Source organism: Argentina anserina, chromosome 2, assembly GCF_933775445.1.
Source record: "Argentina anserina chromosome 2, drPotAnse1.1, whole genome shotgun sequence".
In the NCBI taxonomy this organism is placed as follows: domain Eukaryota; kingdom Viridiplantae; phylum Streptophyta; class Magnoliopsida; order Rosales; family Rosaceae; genus Argentina; species Argentina anserina.
The window spans coordinates 13,887,454-13,914,294 of record NC_065873.1 but is presented as its reverse complement, the minus strand read 5'-3'; the positions used below and the strand labels follow the sequence as shown (position 1 = coordinate 13,914,294).

The following is a 26,841-nucleotide window of genomic DNA, read 5'->3' as shown; positions in this document are numbered from 1 at the left end:
TTAAAAAATTGGTGGGATCATAGCCACAAACGGTGTTAATTAATTGAATAATTTGGAACTTGATGCTGATATTTTCTCTTTTTAAGAATATCGAAATATAAAAATTAAATCTATAATACCTTGATAAGATTACGGGAGACGAAAATGCGAAGTCAAGCTGATAGCCCGCCTAGCCGAGAGGATATGCATGGACTCTCTTGGAGTAGCTAGTTACATACAAAACTACAATATAAATACGCGATTTCCTTTAACTATACATATGTTATATCTAAGGATAATATTATCAAATAATGTCACTCTTTTCTATACGTACACATGACTGGATCATACATGTAGACAAGGACGTTTTGTCTTTCAATAACAAACCAAATACATGCATTTTGTACATAGATAATGTGTATATATGCAATTACGACACTTCATCTGCGAGACTGCGACGTCCCATATCTATACATTACTTTATGTTTCAGTTTGCATGTCACCTCAGTTGGCCTTCAACTTGTCTAAGTGATAAAACCTCTGCAAAATTGAACCTTAATTACTCAACCATTTATAAAAAAGACAAATCCAGTTTCTGCCACACATTAGTTAGACCTTAACTTGAATGTACTTTACCAGAATGGAGTGGATCTGTTCAAGATAAGGCACAAGTAATGAAACCAAGGCTTCCATTTCAAGTTTCAAGTTATCATAGCTTTCATCTTTGGCCATGAGGCTACTAATGAAGGTCTCATTGTCAGGCACCAACATTAGAGCTACCTGCACAAGAACACTATAAACTGAAAGTCCAAATTACAATACAGAGTTGAACTTCATATGCATGTTAATTTGCAGGCAGTAGGGCTAGAGCTCAGCTTTACGAGCAGGCCGTTGCCTAAGTCATAGATCCGTTTCTGAGCTAGCTTGATTATACGTCCCCTCTAAACCCTAGTTAAGACATCACATTTTTTTTCCCCTTCAATTCCCTCGCTATGAACAAGGTATCCATTCTCTGATATATCATGTATCATACTCACGATCTATTCTTCGAAGGATTATTGGCATGAATGGGAAATAAACTCTCTTCTTAACATTAAATCAAGAGGGCAAGACTTCAACTTTGTCGTGGAAGAATCCACGTTTCAACAAAATGGAGATCGAGCAGACGGAATGGTACCCCTTTTTTTCGAACTAAGTTAATTACCTGATTTAATTACCTCCATTTTATGCATACAACTTCAACGCTCGCGCGGCTCTGAGATTATGGAACTAGATGCAAGTGCCTGGTTGTAACAGAAGGGTAGTGAACTGATTTGAACTAATTAGGTTAATTACGATTTCCCTCGCAGACCTATAGATCGCTTCATCGCTAGCTGTCCCTAAGTACGTTATGACAAAATCGATGCATGCATGTACTAATTTGTTTTTCTTTGTATTATAAAATTGAGTTAGTAGTTTGTAGCTGTGAGAGAAAGACAATCGAACTGTACTTTAGAAGCAGCTGATGAAATCCATCTGTGCCATGGCTTTAGAGTGAGGTTGTAAGATTCTTCTACTGCCTCCTTCATGTTCTGCCCTGCTGGGTTCACCGCTACATTTTACAATAATTCTGCCGTAAAATCCAAGGATCTGAATATTTGGAATAATGTGATTATTAGTTTATAAGAAAAGAAAACGGATATGTACATCACTAATACAAGGTTAATTGATATATGCATTTTAATAATGGATTGTAGAAACAGAGTGAAGATTTATTAATTAAGCTGGCTGGCAGGCTGGGTATAGCTGGGTTGGTTAGTACCAATTAAAACTTCTTTCGATAATTGATTATTCACAGTATTAAAAAGTGTATTATTCTTCAAACAAGAGAATAGTGCATGACGATCCGTACGTCATTGAGTTAACAATTAAAATATCTAGGGTTGACATGAACCGAGCCATAAACTATGTAGTAGATAATGTTTTAAGGGTTTCGTTTTCTATTTTTAGCCAACTAAGGGTTTTGTCTAATTATACAGATAATCCAAGGTTGAAGGCATTAAACAATTACAAGGTTATTTATTATTACTAACCAAATTAATTACCTGGTGAGCCAAACAAAAGCTCTACTACAACTTGTAAGATTTCTTGCAGTGCCGTCCGTGGTTTCTGTTTTCAATATCTCAACCATGTTTGAATATGTTGAAGGATCAGATTCATGCCTTGTTTCCAATCTCTACACACAATAACATGCAGAAGCCTATTTTCAATTAACACTTATGAACAGAAGTTGATGTAGTATAAGCAATAGAAAAAAAATTGACCAAAAAAAATAAGCAATAGAAAAATGATTGTTTGACTCAAATTTTTTGGGCTTAAAGGCCTTAATACTAGGTGTCTTGCAAAGTCAGCTAGATACATTATATTTTTTTCAGATAATATGCAACATTAATTTTAAGTAAAAAGATTATCAAATCCTTTTTAAATTTGATTATTATTTATTTCCTACTTTTGGTTTATGTTTTTTACTCAATATATCTTCTTCAATACTACTCATGGTTCGATTTAAAAAAAATAAATTAAATATATCGTGAAAAAACACACACACACATATATATATATATATATATATATATGCTTTTGAAACACATTCAATGAGAACAATGTAAATGACAACATCAAATTTCACATTTGAAGAGAGAAATGCTACTAATTATTTGAAGCATCCCAACAAGGGGGGGGGGGGGGGGGGGGGCGGAAATGAACTAATTTGATAGCTTAAAGACAAACATAACTTAGATGTTAACTTGTTTACCATCCAGCACTACATCCTATAGCTAGAAAGCAAGAAATCAGGTATTCGATTTTCTTGCAAATCTAGCATATATACGTACACGACATAAGGTTGGAAAGCTTTATTGTCAAGTTTATGTTTACCAAGCTGCAAGCATGTTATGTTATCAGAGCAGATTGCGTTAATTTTCATATGTAGGTCAGATCCTTTTCTTACCCGAATATTTTGATGAATATCCTGTCGTAGAACTGACATCGTCGGTCCTATTTTATCTGTAGAATGGAGATGGACAGTAAGTAATCAAGTTTTTAACTAGTAGTAATCTTAATGTGTCTGTGTGTGTGTGTGAGAGAGAGAGACCCAGAACTTGAAGAAGCAAGCAGCAAAGAGAAAGAAAGGGCCTGGCGGGAATATGAGCAGCCTCATGATTGATAAACGCAGCATCATGATCACCATTTTCAGCTTGGAGTGTCATTATACCTGTAACTTTAACCATGACTGACAGTTCTTCAATGGCAGATCTAATCTCTGATCCCTTACTCTGATCCATTATCTTCCTTTTCATTCTTTGGATAAAAATATAGATAGAGCTATAGCTAATTAAGCATCTATGATTGCATAAATGTGGATAATGACTTTGAACTTCTTGTTGAAGGGATACTCTCTATGTAATGTAACCCCAGTTGTTGCTTAATATATATACTACTCGATCTTGATGAGAACATGGGGATTTTTTTTGTCATAATGATCCTATGGTATCAGATGCGCGTTAAATTATTTTGAACTGTTTGCAGCTCATTATACAACTTGATGGTGACATTAATTTTAACCTGTTATTTTTTAGGACTTTTTATTCTTGGCTTAGCATTGTGGTTATCAACATGTATCGCTATTTTAACAGTTAATTAGCAATACTACTACTATATGATATTTATCCTGTGGGAAGAGATGTTCTACTCAATCTCATACACTGATTATGATCAATCTGCATAGAGTAGTTAATGTGAAAGGATTAATACCCCGTACGCGTACTTAATCTTCACTAAATCTTCCAAGGATTGTGGTGGCTAGCCGGTACGTTGGGTGGTGGTTTACCTTCTATCGGCAAAGCAGTGCCAGTAAATTTGTTGCTATGGCTCCTCCAGTGTGGGGCGCAGTTTGGTCTCTTCAAGTTGGTGCGATGAATGTTGTGCGAACATGTTCGAGTTTTTAGGGATGCTCGAGTTTGGTTTTTGGGTCAGTGATCGAAACAATGAGAGATTAGTGAATAGTGGTGGTGACAACTAGGCCTCATTATTTAGCCCGTGGAGACCCGCAAGTCCGATAGGCTTTTACACGGCCCGTCCCGCGAGAAATCCTGTAAATATCGGCTTTCATGGATAGAGGGCCGGGCTTAGTTTAGAGGTGTGAAACCCGACCCTGCCCGCCAAAAGCTTGCAAGGCCCGGCCCGCCAAAATCCCGTCAGGCCAAACTCGTAAAAGTCCGCCAAATAATAAAATATTATACATACATATTCTATTAGGTTTAGAATAAAACTATCGCATTATGAATCAACTATATGAAGGAAACTTCTCGCGATCGATTGACACCAGCAGATATGATCGGTATATATATATATATATATATATATTTAATGATCCTGTAAAAAATTTATCCAATTCGGACCTCAATTGATTATCGGAATTTCTGGTAAACCAAAAACACCACTAATATGCCCTAAGGGATGACCTATTACCAAGATGCGAACACCGAAAACTGTTTGCATATATGAAATCATCTAATTTTTATCACCGATCGTGCGCAGTCACACCAATTTTGAATCTCATTTGGCAAAGCCCCGGTCAATGGGGGTTTTCATATGTCAAAACTCATCTTTTTTGTTGACCGTAGGTACGGATAGTCAAACCATGTCCAAAACGAACGAAATTTTTACAGGATCCCTAAATATATATACCGATAACATATGGTGGGTTCAATCGACCATATTTCGAACCGGAGTTGTTGATTGCTGAACTATCCACTAATGTATTGTAATATTTATAGTAGGTTTAGAATAAAACTATCGCATTATGAAGCGACCATATGAAGAAAACTTCTCGGGATCGATCGACACCAGCCGATGTGATCGGTATATATATTTAGTAACCCTGTAAAAATTTCATCTAATTCAGACCTCGTTTGACCATCGGAATTTCCGGTCCACTAAAAACACCACTAATACACCCTAAAACAGGACCCATTACCAAGATGCGAATGCAAAAAGCCATTTGCATATCTGAAATCACCTAATTTGTTTCCACCGATCGTGCGTGGTGCATTAAGGAAACTCATTTGACAAAGCCCCGATTAATTGGGGTTTTAATATGTCAAAACGCCTCTTTTTTTGTTGACCGTAGGTACGGAAGGTCAAACCATGTTCAAAATGGACGAAATTTTTACAGGATCCCTAAATATATACCGACACATGTACTCATGTCAATCAACCATATTTCGAACTGGAGACAATTGCCGAAGTGTCTACTAATGTCTCATAACATTTATATTAGGTTTAAAATAAAACTATCGCATTATGAAGCGACTATATGAAAAAAAAACATCTCAAGATTGATTGACACCAGCTGATGTGATCGGTATATATATTTGGTGACCCTGTACAAATTTCATCCAATTCAGACTTCGTTTGACCGTCGGAATTTATGATCAACCAAAAACACCACTAATATGCCCTAAGGGATGACTCATTACCAAGATGCGAACGCCGAAAGCCGTTTGCATATCTGAAATCACCTAATTTTTGTTACCACCCTGTGAGCTGTCACACCAAGGAAATTTATTTGGCAATGTCCCGGTCAATGGGGGTTTTAATATGTCAAAACGCCTCTTTTTTTTGTTGACCGTAGGTACGGACAGTCAAACCATGTCCAAAACGAACGAAATTTTCACAGGATCCCTAAATATATATGCCAATCACATATGCTGGCGTCGATCGACCATATTTCGAAGTACAGTTGTCGATCACCAAAGTGTCCACTAATGTATCATAGCTTTTATATTAGGGCGATTGACACTATCTGATGTGATCAGTATATATATTTAGTGATTCTATAAAAAATTCATCCAATTTGAACCTCGTTTGACCGTCATAATTTCCGGTAAACCAAAAACACCACTAATATGCCCTAAGGGAGGACGTTTAACCAAGATGCAAATGGCAAAAGTTGTTTACATATTTTAAATCACCTAACTTTTTTTACTGATCGATCGTACTCGGTCGCAACGAGAAACCCTTTTGGCACAACCTCAGTCAATGAGGTTTTAATATATGTTAAAATGCATTTTTTACTGTATGTACGTACGGTCAAACCATGTCCCAAACAGACAAAATTTTACAGGATCCCTAAGTATATATATCGATCATATCTATTGGTCTCAATCGATAATATTTCGAAACTAGAATTTATTTGTGACCCTTAAATAAGAGTATTATATTTTTTCTTCTAATACAAGTCCGAAAGGCCCAGCCCGTAAAAGCCCGCAAGACCCGTTTTAAGTGGGCGGGTTTGGATCTTGTGGACAGGCTTAGATATTTATATTTGTGAAAATACCCGGCCCGGCCCGGCCTGTCACTTATTTAAATGTGCTTAAGCCCGGTCCATTGACGAGCCCTAGTGACAAGGGAGTTGGGGTGTGTTGAAGAATATTAGAAAAGGAGAATACTGCAATTATAAAAAAAAATTAGAAATGGAGCTACCGAGCTAGGAAGGGAGGGGGTTGGGGTATAATCAATGTTTTAAAAAACTCATTTCAATGCTTGCCTAAAGCTTAAAAAGCTTAAGGTTACTTATAAAACGTCTATATTTTTTGTCTAGGCAGTGAGGCTTAAAAAAGCTTACGTTGTTCACATCTATAGCTTTTTTCACGTCTTTTACTACGCCTTATACAATAAAATTTTTAGGTATCTTTTTATATTACTGTATATATTGTGTTTACATTGATGAAAACTATCTAATAAGTTTGGATTATGAATTTCATTATATCTAAATGTAATCTATTGGTAAGTTTTCATGTATATATGTTATATTTGTCTGTATATAATTATAAATTTACGTATTAAGTACTAATTGTTTATAACATAAGGCTTATGTCTTATACGCCTCAAGTTTTAAGGTTTAAGGTTCTCAATAAAACCCCTTCGATGTGTCTTTGCATTTTAAAACATTGGGTATATTTTAGAAAGAATGACAGTGATAATAAAAAATAAGATCGAATCATTATCTATTATCTACACTCTCCTATGAAATGAAAATGGAGGACTCATTCGATCTATAATTTAGACGGGGCGCCATAAAAATATAATTTCTCCATAAATATTGTTAATAAACACCTTGCATAATGGGAAATTCCAAACAGTCCACGCCTTGAGAATCCAGCTCAGTAAAGACCATTTTGTGACTTCCAGTGGGTTGGGAAACTTTTCTCTGGCATTCCATCGTCATTAAAGAGATAGTTGCCATCCTATAGAGGACGAGTAAAACAAATACATGTGAGAAGTCTATTTTAGAAATTATCTACTCATACAAGATGAAAGAAAAAAAGTATTCAAATAGAGTCAGCAAAGGTTATACCTTGAGCCATTTTAGCACAGTGCTTTTGTAGCCTGTAGCAAATACGATAGCATCATAACATTTCAGGTAGCCATTCTCGAATTGGATTTCATTTCCTTCTATGCTTGTTATGGATGGCAAAACCTGGACATGAAAATTGGTTAAATTGCATGATTCTCATGAACAAATGATCTTTATTGTATTCATTCATTTTTTAGGGTTATACGAATGGTGATATTTGGAGATTTTTAGTGTTATCATTTAGTTGGTTTTAATCAATGGTTAATGCATCTAAATTCGACATTTTGGATAGAAGTGTTGTCATGACCGACTCACTTTTGGGGTAGTTAAAGACTTATTAGTCTCCAATGAAGTTGTGTATGTGACGTAATTTTAGTTTTAGTTTAAGTGAGAGAAGTAGAATATTAATCGTTCTTTTAATACCTCAAGTTTTATTGCGTTGCAACATTGATCTAGTTAGGTGATGCTTGGTTATTGAGTGATTGTGTCAGCTAGTACTTTCCTTATTATGAGTTGAAGACACATCGGGAGCTAAGGTGAGTAAACCTCACAATGATCATCATGATCGAAGTAGTATTATAATTATTGAATTTAGATAAGTTGTTAACACAATCCTTGCATCACTAGCTTATAAAATTTATTCTAAAAAGATGTTTTAGTTTAAATTACGTGAACTGGATCATCTACGGTTCATGGATAAGTAAAACGGTATTTTAATCAAATGATTTTAAAAAGTTTTGGTGATTATGGACTATGGTGAATGTGAGAATGAAATTGGATTATACATCTGGATAATGACATGATATAGTCAATTTATATATGGACATTAAATGGTAATAATAATATACATATATGTAATGACCCGATTTTTTTGGGATCAAATTATACGAATTCTTAGAAATTAATAAACTTCGTGGACACGTCACGCGTTCTAATCGGACGTCGTACGTGAAAGTTATTAACGACGGAAGTTAGTTTCTGATTTTAGAACAGGGTATAAAAAGGAAGTTTTAGGAATTCAGGTTTCTAATTTCAGAAACCCCTCACCCACAGCCTTCCTCTCTCTCTCTCTCTCTCGCCCCAATTCTCGCTCCATTCCTCCCACCTTCGCTGGCGATCTCCACACCCCGGCCTCCCTGGCTCTCACCGCCACTCTCACGACCTCCACAAGGCCGACCGCAGCAAACCCTGGTGCCATCTGCAATCGATTTGGGGCCAAATCACGTCGCGCTTCGAATCCACCATGAAATCGATCACCGGCGACTTAACGAGCTCCTCCGACGACTTCCCGGTGGTCCTAGGGCCCGATTTAGGTAGGAAAACGTTCCTCTTCTTGCGTGCTACGATTTGATGTTGAAATTGTTGTAATCGGAGTTGGTTTTGGAGGGGGAGGTGGAGGTGCGCGTGTCGCCGTCTGTGGTGGCGCTTGGGAGGTTGTGGAGGAGCAGGGAGGCGGTCTTGGGCTATGGAAGAAAGGAGAAGAAGGAAGGAGAGATTTTGGGCGGCGGTGGGCTAGCCACGCGCTCCGGTTTGAAGGGTAAATCAGTGATTAGTATTTACTGACAGTCTCATAGGAGGTGCGTTTGTCGCCGTCTGTGGCGGCGTGTGAGAGGTTGTTGAGGAGCAGGAAGGCGGCCTTGGAAGAAAGGAGAAGAAGGAATGAGAGATTTTGGGCGGCGGAAGGCAAGCCACGCGCTACCACTATGGAGAGGCGTGTAAGCGCCACGCGCTGTCGCCGGAGGTAGCGCGTGAAAAGTGATTTTTCAAATAGTAATTTATGTAAAAGTGATTTCTGTACGGTGAATGTAAAAAGTAATTTACGTACAGCAAATTTAAAAGTATTTTATGTACAGTAAGTGTAAAAGTATTCTACGTACAGTATTTGTAAAATAAATTGAAGGATAAATCAGTGATTAGTATTTATTGACAGTATTTACTATGAAAAGTAATACGTAAACAGTATGTATATGAAAAGTAATACGTAGACAGTACATATATGAACAGTAATATGTGAATAGTAATTTGTTAACAGCAATTTTGTAGAAACCGAAAATTGCTTAATAGTAAAACATTAGTATTGTTTCGGCATTTGAGGTTTTACGTAACGTCTCTAATCACATCTTATCTAATCTAGGTGATCGACGAAACAAGTAAAGATTGCTTTCGGAATTGTGGAAAAATATGCTCAGGAATATAAGGTCAGTGAAATCTCACTGTGACGAATCTACCCTTAGCGGAGATTCATAATTACACTTATTTAAAAGGATTGAACTATGATATGTATATGATATAGTGGGTTGGGTATGTGTATAATTGGTAAGAATCAATACACATATATGGGTTGCTATATTATATACTGTCATATTTTCGTTTTCAAATAAGTTCATTTATGGCATTGATATTTATTTATTCGAGCATGTCACTTGGTTTGTACAATAACATGTGAGGATTGTTTTGTACGTGGTTTTAACTTGAGTTATGTTAAAATGTTTTTGTTGTCTTCGGACGTGTTGGCATGTCGGAACATAGCTTTGGTCAGGCGACAGTTACGATACAATTAGAGCTCTAGTCTGTCTGCTGGTGTACTGGCATGAGAGGTAACAGATGTGTTACCGGCTTATGAGTACCCATATTTTGATATTGGGTAGCAAGTGGTTGCCTAATGTCTGGCGGCGTACTAGCATGAGGGGTAACAGATGAGTACCTAAGTCTCATGAGTACCCTATTATAAATGTATTTGGGTAAACAGAGGGGTTGCCCGATTTCTCATGAGCACGTATATTTTCAGATATTATTGGACAACCAGATGGGCCGTCTAATGACTCATCAGTAAATTTATAATTAAATGTTTTCAGTATTGTATTCTATATTTATATGTGAGTTATATTATTTTTTTACTCATACGAGCTGCAAAGCTTACCGGGTTTGTGTTTACAATCCCGGTGCATCTATTCGATGGTGTATGAGATAGTTCTGCAGGTGTGGATTAGCAGAATTGACGGATTACTCTAAAGACGTCAAAGTTTATTTATTTATTTTGTGGTGAGGATTGTGAGGATTTTACATTTCCATTAAAAATAATTTTTTAATTTTAAATTTGTTTTGTAATAATCCATTCGACTGAGTTGTACTATGAGCTCAGTAATGATACGTTGTGACGATGAGACGATTTTGATTTATTGAGATTGTTTTTGAGTTTTCATGGCTTCGATTTTCGAGTTTCATACTTGAAATTTCGGGGTCGTGATAGTTTGTATCAGAGCCTAGGTTGTGTATTTGGCGATCTATCAGTATCATCAAGGAGCGGTGGCCCGACTGCAGCGGACCCCCATCACATGCTCTTCAGTATTGATATGTCGCTGGGTACGCAAGAGTGTTAAGAGCCACACCTTAAAGTTTTGTCCTCTAAGTATTGTGACAATACTTCGATGATACACCTTCTTTTCTGAATATGTTAAGTTAATATATGTTGGATCTATTTTTATTTGGATTCAAGACTTCACATGTATTGACTAAGTATTTAAATGTTCAAGGTGATGAATTTGGAGAAGGGCCGCGCACAAGGCCGAGAACGGGCAGGAGGCCGAGTCCGCAATGTAGAGAACCTCTATGAGGAGACGGCACCTCATGAAGAACAGGTTAACCCCGCGGCAGTCATTAGAGACGATGGTCGCGTGCTTAAGCTGATCAAGGACATCAGTAGTCTGTCACCGCCATCATTTCATGGGGGCCTGGATCATATGGTAGCGGATCATTGGATTGAGAGTACGGAAACCTTCTTTGAGATAGCCACATTCTTCTTAAAAGATGATGCTATGGATTGGTGGAAGAGCATGAGGCGGATTGTGGATGTGTCTACTATGACCTGCGATGGTTTTACTGCACTCTTTCGAGAAAAGTACTTTCCAGCTACAGTGCAGGAGGAGTTAGAACTTGAGTTCCTTGATCTAGTACATGGAGATATTACTGTTAGGGAGAATGAGGCCTGTTTTGCACAGTTGTATCGGTTTTTCAGACCAATGGGTGCAACCTCCTTAGCCCAGAAATTTCTACGGGGACTTAAGCAAGAGTACAAGACTCTCATATCAGCAGTTTGTCTGTCTACCAATGAGTTAATGTATGAGAGTGTCTTGAATTTGGAACAGGCGAATAAGACACGCGGAGGAGATGTGAAAAATAGGGATGCTAGAGGAAAAAACAAGGCAATCAGATCAGGCAACGGGTCCTCAAGACCAAGAGGTGGATCTTGAAAGAGGCCGAGACCCTATCACCAGACTCCGGCTAAGGCAGCATCTCCATCTGTTAGGACCGCACCTGTTAGACCGATAGCAGCAATAAGGTGTTTTGTTTGCAACGAAATGGGGCACTACGCCATAATTTGTCTGAAATCAAAGAGAACAGGCTGCGTTAAGTGTGGGTAGGTGGGACATATTGCTAAAGACTATACCCGACCTTCGCAGGGTAGACATGAACATCAGCATATACAGTTACCAGCATGCCAAGCGAGAGTCTTTGCAGTGGGTCAGCGCGACACAGGAGTGGAAGGTACTTTATCTATTTTTTGACTACCTTGCTAGAGTACTGTTTGATACAGGGGCATTGCATTCATTTATTGCTAGTTCGGTAGTGGAGATGTTAAGATTGATTCCTACACCTCTTGGAAACTCTCTATGTGTCACTTCACCTATTGGAGTGTCCTACGAACTGGAGACAATCTGTAAGGCTTGTCCTATTGTAATTGAAGGTAGAGAATTCTCTGCTTCTTTGATAGTGATTCCGGACCACACCTATGATGTGATCCTAGCAATTGATTGGTTGAGACCGCAGCACGCATTGATTGATTGCTTTGACATGGTATTCTTTCATAGGCCCGGAGAACCAATGTTTCGTTATCGTTGCCTTAAGTCAGATAATGCCATGAGAACAGAAGTTTTGGCACATGTGGAATTTGTAGATCAGAAAGTAACTATTGCAGACATTGTGGTAGTATCTGAGTATAGTGAGGTATCCCAGGAGATACCAGGGTTACCTCCTCAAAGAGTTGTAGATTTCTGCATAGATGTGGTACCTGATACGACACCAGTGTCAAAGACGCCTTATAGAATGAGACAGAACGAACTTAAGGAGTTGAAGGTGCAGATAGATGAACTATTGGACCAAGGGTTCATTAGACCTAGCGTCTCACCTTGGGGAGCACCGGTTCTTTTGTGAAAAAGAAAGATGGTTCTCTGCGGTTTTGTGTGGACTACAGGGAACTGAATAAGGTGACCATCAAGAATAAGTATCCCTTGCCTAGGATTGATGACTTGTTCGATCAGCTTAAAGGAGCTACGGTATTCTCTAAGATTGATTTGAGATTCGGTTACCATCAACTCAGGGTGAAAGAAGAAGATATATCAAAGACAGCTTTCAGGACCCGGTACGGACACTATGAGTTTGTGGTCATGTCCTTTGGTCTGACAAATGCACCAGCGGTCTTTATGAGTTTGATGAACCAAATCTTTAGCCCGTACTTGGATGAGTTTGTTGTAGTGTTTGTGGATGACATTATGATATACTCCAAGTCTTAAGAAGAGCATGTAATGCATCTGAGAACGGTGTTGCAAACCCTAAAGGAAGCAAGATTGTACGCCAAACTCGAGAAGTGTGAGTTCTGGAAGGAAGAAGTCAAGTTCCTTGGTCATGTAGTCTTAAAGGATAGAGTATTAGTAGAGCCGTCAAAAGTGGAGGCAGTGAAGAATTGAAGTCGTCCAAAGAACCCTATTGAGATTCGTAGTTTCCTTGGTTTGGCAGGTTACTACTGGAAGTTTATCGAAGGGTTTTCTTGTATTGCATCGTCATTGACCAAGTTGACCAAGAAGGACGTTCAGTTTGTGTGGACAGAACCATGTGAGGAGGCCTTCAACAAACCAAAGACCAGCTTGACCACAGCTACAGTGTTGACAATTTCCACTGGGGGCGGTTATGTCATTTATAGTGATGATTCGCTCCAAGGCTTGGGTTGTGTGTTGATGCAGCATGGAGGAGTGGTTGCGTATGGCTCTAGACAATTAAAAGTCCATGAGAAGAACTACCCCACTCACGATCTAGAGCTCGCTGCAGTTGTTTTTGCCTTAAAGATTTGGAGACATTACTTGTATGGTGAGAAATTTCAACTCTTTTCTGATCATATGAGTTTGAAGTATCTATTCTCACATAAAGAATTGAATATGAGGCAGAGGAGATTGATGGAACTTCTCAAGGATTATGACTTCACATTGGAGTATCACCCCGGAAAAGCAAATGTGGTGGCCGATGCCTTGAGTAGGAAACCAAGGGGTATGGTAGCTTCTCTTTTGGTTCAAGAATGGATTATGCTCGAAAATGCATCGGAATTTGACTTGGTACCATCGGGAAGAGAACCAAAAGTCTTTCTTGGTAGTGTCTTTGTGCAACCTACATTAATCTCAAGAATTATTCAGGGTCAGGCACAAGATAAATTCTCACAAGCTAAGTTGGCAGACCTCGTAGTAGATATGCTTGATGAATGTCCATCCGAGTGGAGAGTTGGACCCGATGGAGGGTTGAGGTTTGGGACAAGATTGTGTGTCCCAGATGGTACTGATCTCAAGGAGGAGGTCCTTTGCACAGTACACCGATCTCGTTATACCGTACATCCAGGGAACACCAAGATGTATAAGGACATATGCAAGCAATTCTGGTGGAACGGGATGAAGAAAGATGTGGCTGATTTTGTATCAAAGTGCCTTACGTGTCAACAAGTGAAGGCAGAACATCAACGACCTACTGCCATTTTGAAGCCATTAACTATTTCTCTTTGGAAGTGGGAACAAATATCTATAGATTTTGTGACTGGACTGCCTAAGTCCAAGAAGGGTCACGATGCGATATGGGTGATTGTCGATCGATTGACGAAGTCGGCACATTTTCTTCCAGTGTCTATGAAGTACTCCATGGACGTGCTAGGGAAACTATATGCGGATGAGATAGTGAGACTTCATGGAGCTATAGTTTCTATTGTTTCTGATCAAGATGAACGTTTCATGTTGAAGTTCTAGGGTGGTTTGCAGAAGGCTATGGGTACTACCTTACATATGAGTACTGCTTTTCATCCTCAAACTAATGGATAGACAAAAAGGGTGAATTAGGTGATGGAGGATATGTTAAAAGCTTGTATGCTTGATTTTAAAGGAAGCTGGGAAGATCACTTGAAGCTGATTGAGTTTGCCTACAACAATAGTTACCATTCAAGCATCGGCATTACACCTTATAAGGCTCTTTATACTAGACCATGTAGATCACCTATCTGTTGGGCCGAAGTAGGCCCGGAGGTGGTTCAGAAAACCACGGAGAAGATCTCGATCATTCGAGATAGGATCCGAACCGCACATAGTATATAGAAGAGCTACGCAGACTTAAAGAGGAGACATGTTGAATTTGAGATCGGCGATCATGTGTTCCTAAAAGTCTCACCTATGAGGGGTGTAGTGAGATTTGGCAAGAAAGGGAATTAGCTCCGAGGTATGTTGGGCCCTTTGAGATTATCGAGAAGGTATGAGAATTAGCATATCGACTAGCCTTACCTAATAGCATGTCTGGCGTTCACAACGTCTTCCACATTTCTATGTTGAGGAGGTATGTACCGGATGAGTCGCATTTGATTGATCATAGCTCCATAGTGGTGAGGGAGAATGCCACATTTGTTATTGAGCCGGTTCGTATTTTGGATAGATCCACAAAGAAGCTCCGGAGGAAAGAAGTAGAGCTAGTCAAGGTGTTGTGGATCCATCATGATGAGGGCGATGCCTCTTGGGAACTAGAGTCGGATATGAAGACAAGATATCCGCAGTTGTTTGTTGAGTAGAGCACTTGAATTTCGGAACGAAATTCCTTTAAGGGGGTAGATTGTAATGACCCGATTTTTTCGGGATCAAATTATACGAATTCTTAGAAATTAATAAACTTCGTAAATTTAATAAAACACATTTGTTTCACTTCGCGACGTTGTCAAAATCAAAAACGGAACCGTATTCGGAAAACTAAATTGGAAAAATGTTACGTAAAGCGACGCGAGAATCTACTTTTACTCCATCGCTCGTTTCAGAAAACGTCCTTCACGAAAGTTGTAGAGCTCACCGATACGATTTCGTGGACACGTCACACGTTCTAATCGGACATCGTACGTGAAAGTTATTAACGATGGAAGTTAGTCTCCGATTTTAGATGAGGGTATAAAAAGGAAGTTTTAGGAATTAGGGTTTCGATTTTCGGAAACCCCTCACCCGCAGCCTTCCTCTCTCTCTTTCTTCTCTCTCTCTCTCTCCCCGATTCTCTCTCCATTGCTCCCACCTTCGCCGGCGATCTCCACACCCCGGCCTCTGTGGCTCTCACCGCCACTCCACGACCTCCAGAAGCCCGACCGCAGCAAACCTTGAGCAGGACGTGTCCTCCCTCGCTGCTGTTTTCCACGCCGAACCTCCTCCGTCGATTCAAAGCCCCTGCAACTTGTCGCCGTCCAAGTCTCGTCTCTGGCGACGCAAGCACACGAAGGATAGCATCTCGATGCCGATCCTCACCCCAGTGCCATCTGCAATCGATTTGGGCCCAAATCACGTCGCGCTTCGAATCCACCATGAAATCGATCACCGGCGATGTCTCGAGCTCCACCGACAACTTCTCGACGGTCCTAGGGCTCGGATTAGGTACGAAAACGTTCATGTCCTTGCATGCTACGATTTGATGTTGGAATTGTTGAAATCAGAGTTTGTTTCCGAGGGGGAGGTGGAGGTGCGCGTGTCGCCGTCTGTGGCGGCGCGTGAGAGATTATGGAGGAACATGAAGGCGGCCTTGGAAGAAAGGAGAAGAAGGAAGGAGAGATTTTTGGTGGCAGAAGGCAAGCCGCGCGTTACCACTATGGAGAGGCGCGTGAGCGCCACGCACTGTCGCCGGAGGTGGCGCGTGAACAGTGATTTTTCAAACAGTACTTTATGTAAAAGTGATTTATGTACGGTGAATGTAAAAAGTAATTTACGTACAGTAAATTTAAAAGTATTTTAGGAACAGTAAATGTAAAAGTATTCTACGTACAATATTTGTAAAGTAAATTGAAGGATAAATCAGTGATTAGTATTTATTGACAGTATTTACTATGAACAGTAATACGTAAACAGTATGTATATGAAAAGTAATACATAGATAGTACATATATGAACAGTAATACATGAATAGTAATTTGTGAACAGCAATTTCGTAGAAACCGAAATTTGCTTAACAGTAAAAGATTAGTATTGTTTCGGCATTTGAGGTTTTACGTAACGTCTCTAATCACATCTTATCTAATCTAGGGGATCGACGAAACAAGTAAAGATTGCTTTCGGAATTGTGGAAAATTACGCTCAGGAATATAAGTTGAGTAAAATCTCACAGTGACAAATTTACCCTTAGAGGAGATTTATAATTACACTTATTTAAAAAGATTGAACTATGATATGTATATGATATAGTGGGTTGTGTATGTGTATAATTTGTAAGAATCAATACATATATATGGGTTGCTATAATATATACTGTCATATTTTCGTTTTCAAATAAGTTCATTTATGGCATTGATATTTATTTATTCGAGCATGTCACTTGGTTTGTACAATAACATGTGAGGATTGTTTTGTACGTGGTTTTAACTTGAGTTATGTTAAAACATTTTTGTTGTCTTCGGACGTGTTGGCATGTCGGAACATAGCTTTGGTCGGGCGACAGTTACGATACAGTTAGAGCTCTAATATGTCTGCCAGTATACTGGCATGAGAAATAACAGATACGTTACCGGCTTATGAGTACCCATATTTTAATATTGGGTAGCAAGTGGTTGCCCAATGTCTGGCGGCGTACTAGCATGAGGGGTAACAGATGAGTACCTGAGTCTCATGAGTACCCTATTATAAATGTATTTGGGTAAACAGATGGGTTGCCCGATTTCTCATAAGCACGTATATTTTCAGATATTATTGGACAACCAGATGGGCTGTCCAATAACTCATGAGTACATTTATAAATAAATGTTTTCAGTATCTTCTTCTATATTTATATGCGAGTTATATTATTTCTTTACTCATACGAGCTGCAAAGCTTACTAGGTTTGTGTTTACAATCCCGGTGCACCTATTCGATGGTGTAGGGGATAGTTTTGCAGGTGTGGATTAGCACAATTGACGGATTACTCTGAAGACGTCGAAATTTATTTATTTATTTTGTGGTGAGGATTGTGAGGATTTTACATTTCCATTTTGAAAATAATGTTTAAATTTTAAATTGGTTTTATAATAATCCATTCGGCTGAGTTGTACTATGAACTCAGTAATGATACGTTGTGACGATGAGACGGTTTTGATTTATTGAGATTGTTTTTGATTTTTCATGGCTTCGATTTTCGAGTTTCATATTTTAAATTTCGGGGTCGTGACAATATATGCGTTGCTATATTATATTTTATATCCTTTAACATTATTATATCTTAATGTGGAGGAAGGAACCAGAAGGAAATAAAATGTACATTCCGGTAATTTGATTTATTGTGTGTGATTATTTGATATTGTTGGCAGATGTGACCGGAATGGAAGAAAATGTATCTTCTAGTTAATTGTTTTATTGTATGACGTGTTGATGTTGTGATGTTGTGAGAGTTACTTGGTTTTATACAATATTATTATGGGTGGATTGATTATATTGTATGTGTTGTTTTAACATTTGAGTTTTGTTAAAACGTTTTCTGGTATTCGGACCTGGTGATGACAATTAAATCGGGAACTATGCCTTTGACTTGGTGATTGGTTATAATCAGTTAGAGCTCTAATTTGTCTGCCGATGCATAGCATGAGAGGTAACCTAGTGGGGTTATCTGGGTCTCATAAGTGCATGTTTTTAAAAGAGAATTTAATTGCGATATGTTTTTGTTAGTTGTTGAGTTGTTAAATTCCCAAATTATAATTTTGTCATGCATATCCCTTTGAGAAAGGGATATGAAGTTTTTAATGAAACTAATGTGTGAGTTGTTTCCTGATTTCATGATTTTGGGTTACGTTGCTGGTTTTTCTCGTCTACTTCATTTTGTTGTATATTTAAGTGAGTTCCTAAACTATGTTTTTACATAGGAACCATTAATCGTTATCATGCATTTATGTATGTGTGTGATGTGGAATTTAAATGTCGTTGCTTATAAATTATAAGCATGTTATTCTTGAGTCAAGTTTACTCATACAAGCTTAAAAAGTTTATCGGGTTAGTTGTTTACAACCCGGTGCACTAATCTATAGTGTAGAGTTATACGTGTGTATTGTAGGAATTGTCTTGTATGAATTCCTTGTAAATGTTACTTGCACTATTTGTTCAAGATTTGTAAATATTGCAAGTGTAATATAATTGATTTTGATTCAAATGGTTATGTCTTTGAATTTGAATTTTTATGATTCAAAATTTGGGGCGTGACACTAAGTGAAGCTTTAAACGATCATATGACGTATTCTTCCAAAGGGAAGCATAGCAATCTTATCTTTCGAGTACGATATGTGAGATATTAAGACGGTTAAGGCAAGCAGAGGTTGCTAGACCCGCAGGACCAGCACCTACTATGACTACCTCTACTTCCTCCATTTCTATATGATCGACAAGAGTGTTTAATTCTAGCTGGTAGATAAGATTGTGATGATGATGATGAACTGATAGTGAAGGTTTGCCTGTGTTGCAAGTTTATATAGTGGCATTGCCTACCCGAGGACAATGTTGATGTGAAGATACGTACATGTGCACATATGGCAAGCAGGAGTAGTCAGTATTCCTATCTAGTGGGATTTTGATTTCCATATAACTTTGTCCAACATTAATTGTCTAAAATGTCTATGGACTAAGATGTGATTTGAGAGCATTGAGTACCAATATGTGCAGGAAGATTTCATACTTAATTGTAATGTCAATGGATAGGTCCCGTTTGTTATAGGTAGAATTTGTTTCACTTTTTTACCAAATAAAGCTGCATTTCTGCAGAATGATTCTACAACAAGATGGATACATACGTATCTGATAACAATAGTGCAATGCTAAATTTGTTAACAAACTAGCAAAACTATTATACACATTGAATCTAAATTTATCAAAAGATGCAATTAACCAGATGCCTAATTTTCATTTAAATAGTTACCTCCATCTTCTTCACATTCAAATTTTAATAAAAATGGAAACTGATTATCTAAATTGATCGAAGTTTATCATTTGAATGTCAGGGACGTGGAGAGCTTCTAAGCCTTCTATTCATAAGTTAGTCCAGTTTTCTTCTTTGAAATAAATAGTTGATTTCATTAGATAACAAACCAAACGACTGTACGTATTCTACCCGGTTTATATAAAAATCGGGTAGAGAGCTCATCAGCGGTAGCTAAAGAGCTCGACTTATATATCAACGGTACGGTGTGTTTGGAGGGTGATGACTCTGCTCTTTTCATCAACTGTTCGTGTTATGAATTCGAAAGAACCTTAAGATCACGTGGAGGCTTAGTCCTATCAAGAAGGATATTAATTACGACGTTTGGTGCTGGGTTGCAGTCCAGTTCTTTCGCACATACATAGTGATTGACGGAACTTAATTTCGTTGCTAATGCCTTAGCGATTCTCGGTTACCATTTCGGTTTTTCTAGGACCATCATATCCCTAACAGTGTTGTGGGCTGCTGCTACTTTTGACCTACCTCTTTGGCACTTGCAGGCTTGCAGCGCAAAAGGATCCTTGTTGCAATTCAGTTGTCTAGACAGGAGGAAGAAAATAACAGTATGCCTCTTAAAAATTAACAAGACTTGATCGTTTTCAAGCAATCTAGCTAGATATATATATGTACCATTTCTCACCAATAAGACGTACAGGCCAACACACTATTATCTTCTTTTAGTAATTGATATTGGATAATATATTAATATATATACTACCGAATATATAAGAACTAAGCAGCTTAAACTATATATATATATACTCACACACCTCTCCATATATTTCAATTATTATATATATCAGCTTTGTTTGCGAATTATCGAGACTACGCTCCCTTCAAACATATGTTTCAAACACGGAACTGTTCGTCAAGAAATGTAGATTTGCGTCAGATCCTCTCGATTAGGACGAAGAGCAAGAATGCATAAGCATGGATTTGGGGCACAAAATTGTTTCTCTAACATGGCCGACAAGGCCGAGAACCTGAACAAATTCTGGTTGTAGAACGAGAATCTGAAAACAAATGAAAATGCAGACACGTATACAAATAAAATGTAATTTATTGATAATCAAGCGCGAAGTTACAATCTTTGTCAACTACTCTGATTCTATCTCCGTGTGTAACTTGGCTCAAGGATGACGTACACTTGATCTTGAGAATTTAAGTTTGAATTTGGACTTAATGAAGAACGAGCGATTTAGTAACTTGATGATTCTTCGTGAACTTGAGTTTGGATTTGGATTTGATAAAGAACGAGCGATTTGGTAGCTTGATGACTCTTCATAGACTTGAGTTGGATTTGGATTTAATGAAGAACGAGCGATTTGATAGCTTGATGATTCTTCGTGGACTTGAGTTTGGATTTGGATTTGATGAAGAACATGCGATTTGATAACTTGATGATTCTTCGTGAACTTCGGAGACTTCGGGATTTCTCGAGAGTGATCTTGCTCAAGTAATTTTCTCACTTCTTCTCCAGTTCTCTTCTCTTCATGTTGGAAGGGGTATTTATAGTGTCAAGGCTTCTATTTTATAGAATATTTTAATGACACTAAAATAATAAATTTCTTAATATGTATAATTAAATCAATATGTATTTTTTGATTAATTTAAAATTAGTTATTCTCATAACTAAATTAATCAGAAAATAATTGATTTAATTATAACCGTTAAGGAATTTATTAATTTAATCAAATGTCCGATTACCATTTCGAATCGTCGATAACATTCAATTTCCGATTTAAGTCGGAATCACGCAGCGTCGATTACGATCATCCATTTATGTGTTGACACAAGTTTTATTCGGATCCAGACTAATTTTGTTGACTTTCGGGCCACGTGTGTAATGTTCTCAGGTTCTTGGTCAATTTAATCATTTAATGAAGATGATTTACTTCATTCAATTTCATGTGTCTACAAATGCCCGCATTTCAAGTCGTGTTGCAGACATGTCGTCGTCACGTGCCGAAAGCGTAGCTTGAAGTATGCACTTTGATTTGGAGAATTTGTGGAGCTAGCTTCCGAGGCTCCACAAATTTTGTAGTAATCTTTCCTTATGACTTTGGAAATTTAGTTCGACACGAAAGGAAACTATTGACCTCTCCGTCGATTTATTTGATTTGATGTTGATTGGGTAAGTTACAATTCCGGATTTCCAATTTCTCTGCATCAAGGCACCCATTTTGTGGAGTTGTCTCACAATTTGATAGGTAAGACTGATTTATAAATCTAGAAAATACGGTTATAAGAATGTGATCATCACTTTTTTCCATGCATTGGTCATAAGCATGTGATCATCACTTTTTGACACGAGATCACTTCTCCATAAAACCCTCCTTCTAGCACCACCCCAAGCACGTTTCACTTTCTTGCCCTTATTTGTTTTCTTTGTCATCATAAGCGTGTGATCATTCCCACCTTTGTCTAGAAACTCCTCTTTTTCCACAAAAGGAACTTCACCAAAGGGGAATTTGAGAGTAGGAAAAAGGAACTCCTCTTTTTCCACGAAAGGAACGTAAGCGTGTGATCCTTCATAACTTTAACAATTGAGGCATATGACTTCTTACTTTCTTAGGCACTACTTTAGTTTTGAGAGTAGAGCTCACCACCACATGTGCAAACTGTTCAGCCACCACTATCTCCTCCCCCATTTTTTTTTTGTATATTCATGTCGAAACGTGATAACAATACTTTTGGTAGCACACTTTTGGTAGCATGTGAGCTTTATCATCTCAATTGCACGCCTTATCTTGAGTGTAGCAGCTCTTCCACATTTTTCCATATATATAGTAGCTGCCCTTTGTAGCATCTTTTCCTTCACGTTTTTTCCTCTGCCAGGGCAATGATATTGGCTCCATATTCCTTTTGCAGCCTTATCTTGGGTGTAGCAACTCCACATTTTCCCATATATATAGTAGTTGCCCTTTCTAGCATCTCCATCCTCATCATCATTCACCTCAGATCCTCCATCGCCATCTTCTCGTTGATCCTCTCAATCTCCCCTGCCTCTTTTGGTGCAATCTCTCCGTCGATATCATGAATGGTGATCCGATATCATACACCCCTGCTCGTTGTACCCTACTCTGCAGAAGCTTGATTCCAGCCAACAGAACACCAGTCCGTACAGAAGGATCGTCAGCATTAACGTGCTCACGTTCCTCATGGAAGAGATTGCGGACTTGAGAACATGAGAGGCTTCCCAAAGCTTGGAGCTTTCGTCCATGTACTCATCAAGCCACTTGCCTCTGACGGGTAAATGAAGCTTTTGGACGAGCAGAGGGAGTGGAATAAAAGGAAGAAGGGGGTGATATTTAAATGGGGTGAGAGAGGGAGGAGGAGGAGGAAGAAGAAGAAGAAAGAGAGGTAGAATGGACGGAATGGAAGAATGGGAAGGAGGGAATATCTTAGTAGTTCAGGTTTCTGAGGTTGAAATCGATTGTTGGGAGCAATGATGGGTGTTTCCTACAGAGGAGAAAGGATGAATAGTAATATGTCATTTTCAGTGTTTAATGGAATGCAAGATGAATTGTTTAATGGTACTATCAATCACTTTGATCAGTATGTGGCTTCTGTTGCTGAGAGAGAGAGAGAGAGAGAGAGAAGTAAAGAAGGAGAGTGTGGGTGAGTGGTCTCTGTTTCTCTTGGTGGGCTGAGCTCCACTCGGCTCCACTCCTGTTTTAATGCCTTTTTTATAGGATTTTGATAACAATTTAAGAGTCGTGGTCGATCTAGTCATTCGATTAATTTCAAAACGCATTGATTTCTGGCGGATTTGAAAAAATTAAATGACCTAATCGCTTGACTGCTCGCATTTCATAGACTTGAAAACACTCAATAAAAGTCTTTTAGCCTTTACACATCATATTCACCATGGTGGCTTTCAAGAGTTTGAAGAACGTAAACGACCTAATCGCTTGAGTGCTCTCAATTCATAGACTTGAAAGCACTCAATAAAAGCGTTTTAGGCTTTACACATCACATTCAGCATGACGGCTTTCAGGAGCTTGAAGAATGTAAATGACTTAATCGCTTGACTGCTATCAATTCATAGACTTGACAACAGTCAATAAAAGCATTTTAGGCTTTACGCATCACATTCACCATGGAGACTTTCACGAGTTTGAAGAATGTAAATGATCTAATCGCTTGACTGCTGTCAATTCATGGAGTTGACAACACTCAATAAAAGCGTTTTAGGCTTTACGCATCACATTCACCATGGCAGCTTTCAATAGTTTGAAGAACGTAAACGATCTAATCGCTTGACTACTGTCAATTCATATACTTAACAACACTTAATAAAAGCATTTTAAGCTTTATGCATCACATTCACCATGGAGGCTTTCAGGAGTTTCACGGACGAGACAATCACTATCCTCGATGATGTTGAAGATGAGCAAAATGATGGCACCACCTTAACCGTATATCCCCCTCTTACCTGGCCATTCGCTTTTAAAAGCTCCATTCTATGGCAGCTCAACTCCCTTCTTGCAGTGGACTTATGCAGTGAATCACCAAGTAGCCAGCTTCCGACTGCTCAAGTCAGGCAACAAGGAGCTAACTTCAGACGTTTTGATACTGAAGTATGTACATCGTCACAAAGATGCTCATATTTTAGTGGACAACCCCTTATTTTTATTTTGGTGTGACTGAACTTAAGATTTGTTATTCTCACACTGCCTACGTATCCTTCTAAAGAACGAATCAAGTCATCACGTAGTTCAAGAGTTTTTTTTATGTCTTGTGCAGTTTAAGCTCATGCAGGCGTGGAGCATTTTTTTGTTTTGTTTTTTTTTGTCTTGTGCAGTTTAGGCTCGTGCAGACTTCGAGCATACTTTGATTTTTTCAAGCATGGTACTTCTTCAAGAATTTTCCGTTAATGGGACCGATCCTCAAACCGTCTTCCGCCACAATTTTGTAAGCTCCATTGGTGTATACTTCTCTGACGACGTAAGGACCATCCCACATTGACTTGAATTTAGGGCCGGTCTTGTGTGTCATAATGATGGGTCTTCGAACAGCACGAACTAAATCATCAACTTGAAATGACCGTGGTCGAACACCTTGGTTTAAGGCGTGTGACATCCGAGCTTGGTAGCATTCCAGGTGTTGTTGTGCATTAAGCCTCTTCTCTTCCAAAGCTTCTAACTCTTGAAGGTGCAACTTGACATTTTCCTCATTTGTGAGACTTTCTTGCAAAGCGATTCTTAATGACGGAATTTCTTTCTCTAATGGTAACACGGCTTCGACACCATAGACGAGAGAATAAGGTGTAGTATTTGTGGCTATCCAACACGTTGTTCTATAAGCCTAGAGAGCTTCGCCAATTTCTCATGTCAATCCCTATGCTTTTTGCTGACAGTTTTCTTCAGAATGTTACAAAACGTTTTATTGAATGCTTCTGCCAAACCATTTGCCGGAGCGTTGTACATCGAAAAGAAGTGAAACTTGTAGTGGAATTTATTGCTTAACTTTTCTGTTGCGGTATTCGAGAAGTACTTGGCGTTGTCTATGATGATGCATCGCGGTATACCATAGCATTGTACAATGCTTCCCGTAATGAAGTCCACAACATTTTATTTCGTTATTTCTTTGAGCCGTATCACCTCTGCCCACTTTGAGAAGGAATCTCTAGCTGCCATAATGTACATATGACCAGCCGATGATTTCGGAGTGATGAGTCCGATTGCATCCATTCCACAGACATCGAATGGGTGCGAAGCAATTGTCGAATGCAACGGCTCAAGTGGCTGATGAATGAAGTTGGCATGCAACTGACAACCTTGGCATTTTTGTGCATACTCCACACAATCATTGACCATGGCGGGCCAATAATACCCTAATCATCTTACTTGAAATGTAACTTCGGTCCTGACTGAAGTGCTCCACACAGTCCAAAATGAACATCTTCCATGGCTTTAAGGAGTAATCCGTCAAATGACCTCTGATATAAAGTTTCTTTGTAGTAGAGGAAGAGCGGTGCTCGCCGCTTGATGCTCCACCTTTGCTTCGAATCTTCGGGAAGCTTGTTGTGGTCAACATAGTCGATAAAAGGATGTCTCTAATCTTCAACATCAATGGTGTAAACAGACACTACATGAGAACTGGAACACTAGAGTGAAGGCTTTGTTGTCACGATCCACCTTTGGCAAATTGGGATGTCTAAATTTTCGTCTCCAGACAATGCTAAAGTCGCCGCCAAGTTTGCCAATGTGTTTGTCATTTGATTTTCTTTCTGTGGCACATGTCTGAGTGCAACATTATCAAAGCCCTTCAAGAGTTGTGTGGCGAGTTGGAAATAAGGTACCAAATCTTCCTTCTTGACCTCGTAATTAGTGAGCAGTTGATCAATCACCAACTTCGAGTCTCCATACACTTCGAGACTTTGGACCAGCCCCTGCCCCGTCTGCCCTAGATGAGCCATCGAAAAAAATCTTCCAAGTAGGGAGGACCTCTACAAGGAAGACTTATTCGTCCATGAATCCATCTGAGATTTCTCAATCCACTGGAATAGGGTGGTCTGCCACGAATTCGGTCAACGCCTGTCCATTCACTACTTTAGCGGGCACATATACGATGTTGTATTGGTTTAATAGTAACGCCTACTTAGCCATGCCCCCGGATAGAAATGTTTTAGATAATATGAACTTAACTAGATCGGCTTGCGCCACCAAGTGCATTGTCTAAGCTTGCATGTAATGCCTCAACTTTTGAATGTCGAAGACGAGTGCAAGACACATCTTCTCTATCGGCGGATAATTTAGCTCATGTTCAGTGAGGGTCCGACTTAAGTAGTACAAGGCTTTCTCATTTTTGGCTTCATTTTCTTGGGAAAGAAGGGCCCTAAGTGATCTCTCTTGAGCCGCGATGTAAAAGATAAGAGGTTTCCCGGTGATAGGTGCACCCAACACCGGAGGATTCGCCAGGTATTTCTTTATGCTCTCAAAGGCATTGCGACAACCTTCATCCATACAAATGGAATATTTTTCTTCATGAGTCGACTAAATGGTTGGCAATGGCCCGCCAGGTTCGATATGAACTGTCTGATGAAGGCAAGTCGTCCTTAGAGGCTGTTCAACTCGTGCAAATTTCTTGACTCTGGCATTTCCTGGATGGTTTTAACTTTGGATTGGTGTACCTCGATGCCTCGGTGCTTCACGATGAATCCAAGAAACTTTCCATTACTGACGCCAAAGGCACACTTCAAATGATT

The 26,841-nt window shown here is 38.9% G+C and overlaps 2 protein-coding genes across 2 annotated transcripts; one reads left to right on the top strand and one right to left on the bottom strand.

The window, feature by feature from the left end:
- Positions 1–343: 343 nt before the first annotated feature.
- LOC126783747 (glycolipid transfer protein 3-like) lies at positions 344–3,389 on the bottom strand. Its single transcript, XM_050509270.1, is given in 6 exon segments — positions 344–519; positions 616–759; positions 1,470–1,608; positions 2,064–2,194; positions 2,969–3,024; positions 3,113–3,389. Coding segments are annotated over 6 exon segments (711 nt in total). The 5' UTR covers positions 3,318–3,389; the 3' UTR covers positions 344–483.
- A 7,525-nt stretch (positions 3,390–10,914) lies between these two features.
- Positions 10,915–11,628, top strand: LOC126783995 (uncharacterized). The gene has a single exon (XM_050509511.1). The coding sequence runs from the start codon at positions 10,915–10,917 to the stop codon at positions 11,626–11,628; it is 714 nt and encodes a 237-aa protein (XP_050365468.1).
- The last annotated feature ends 15,213 nt before the right edge of the window (positions 11,629–26,841 follow it).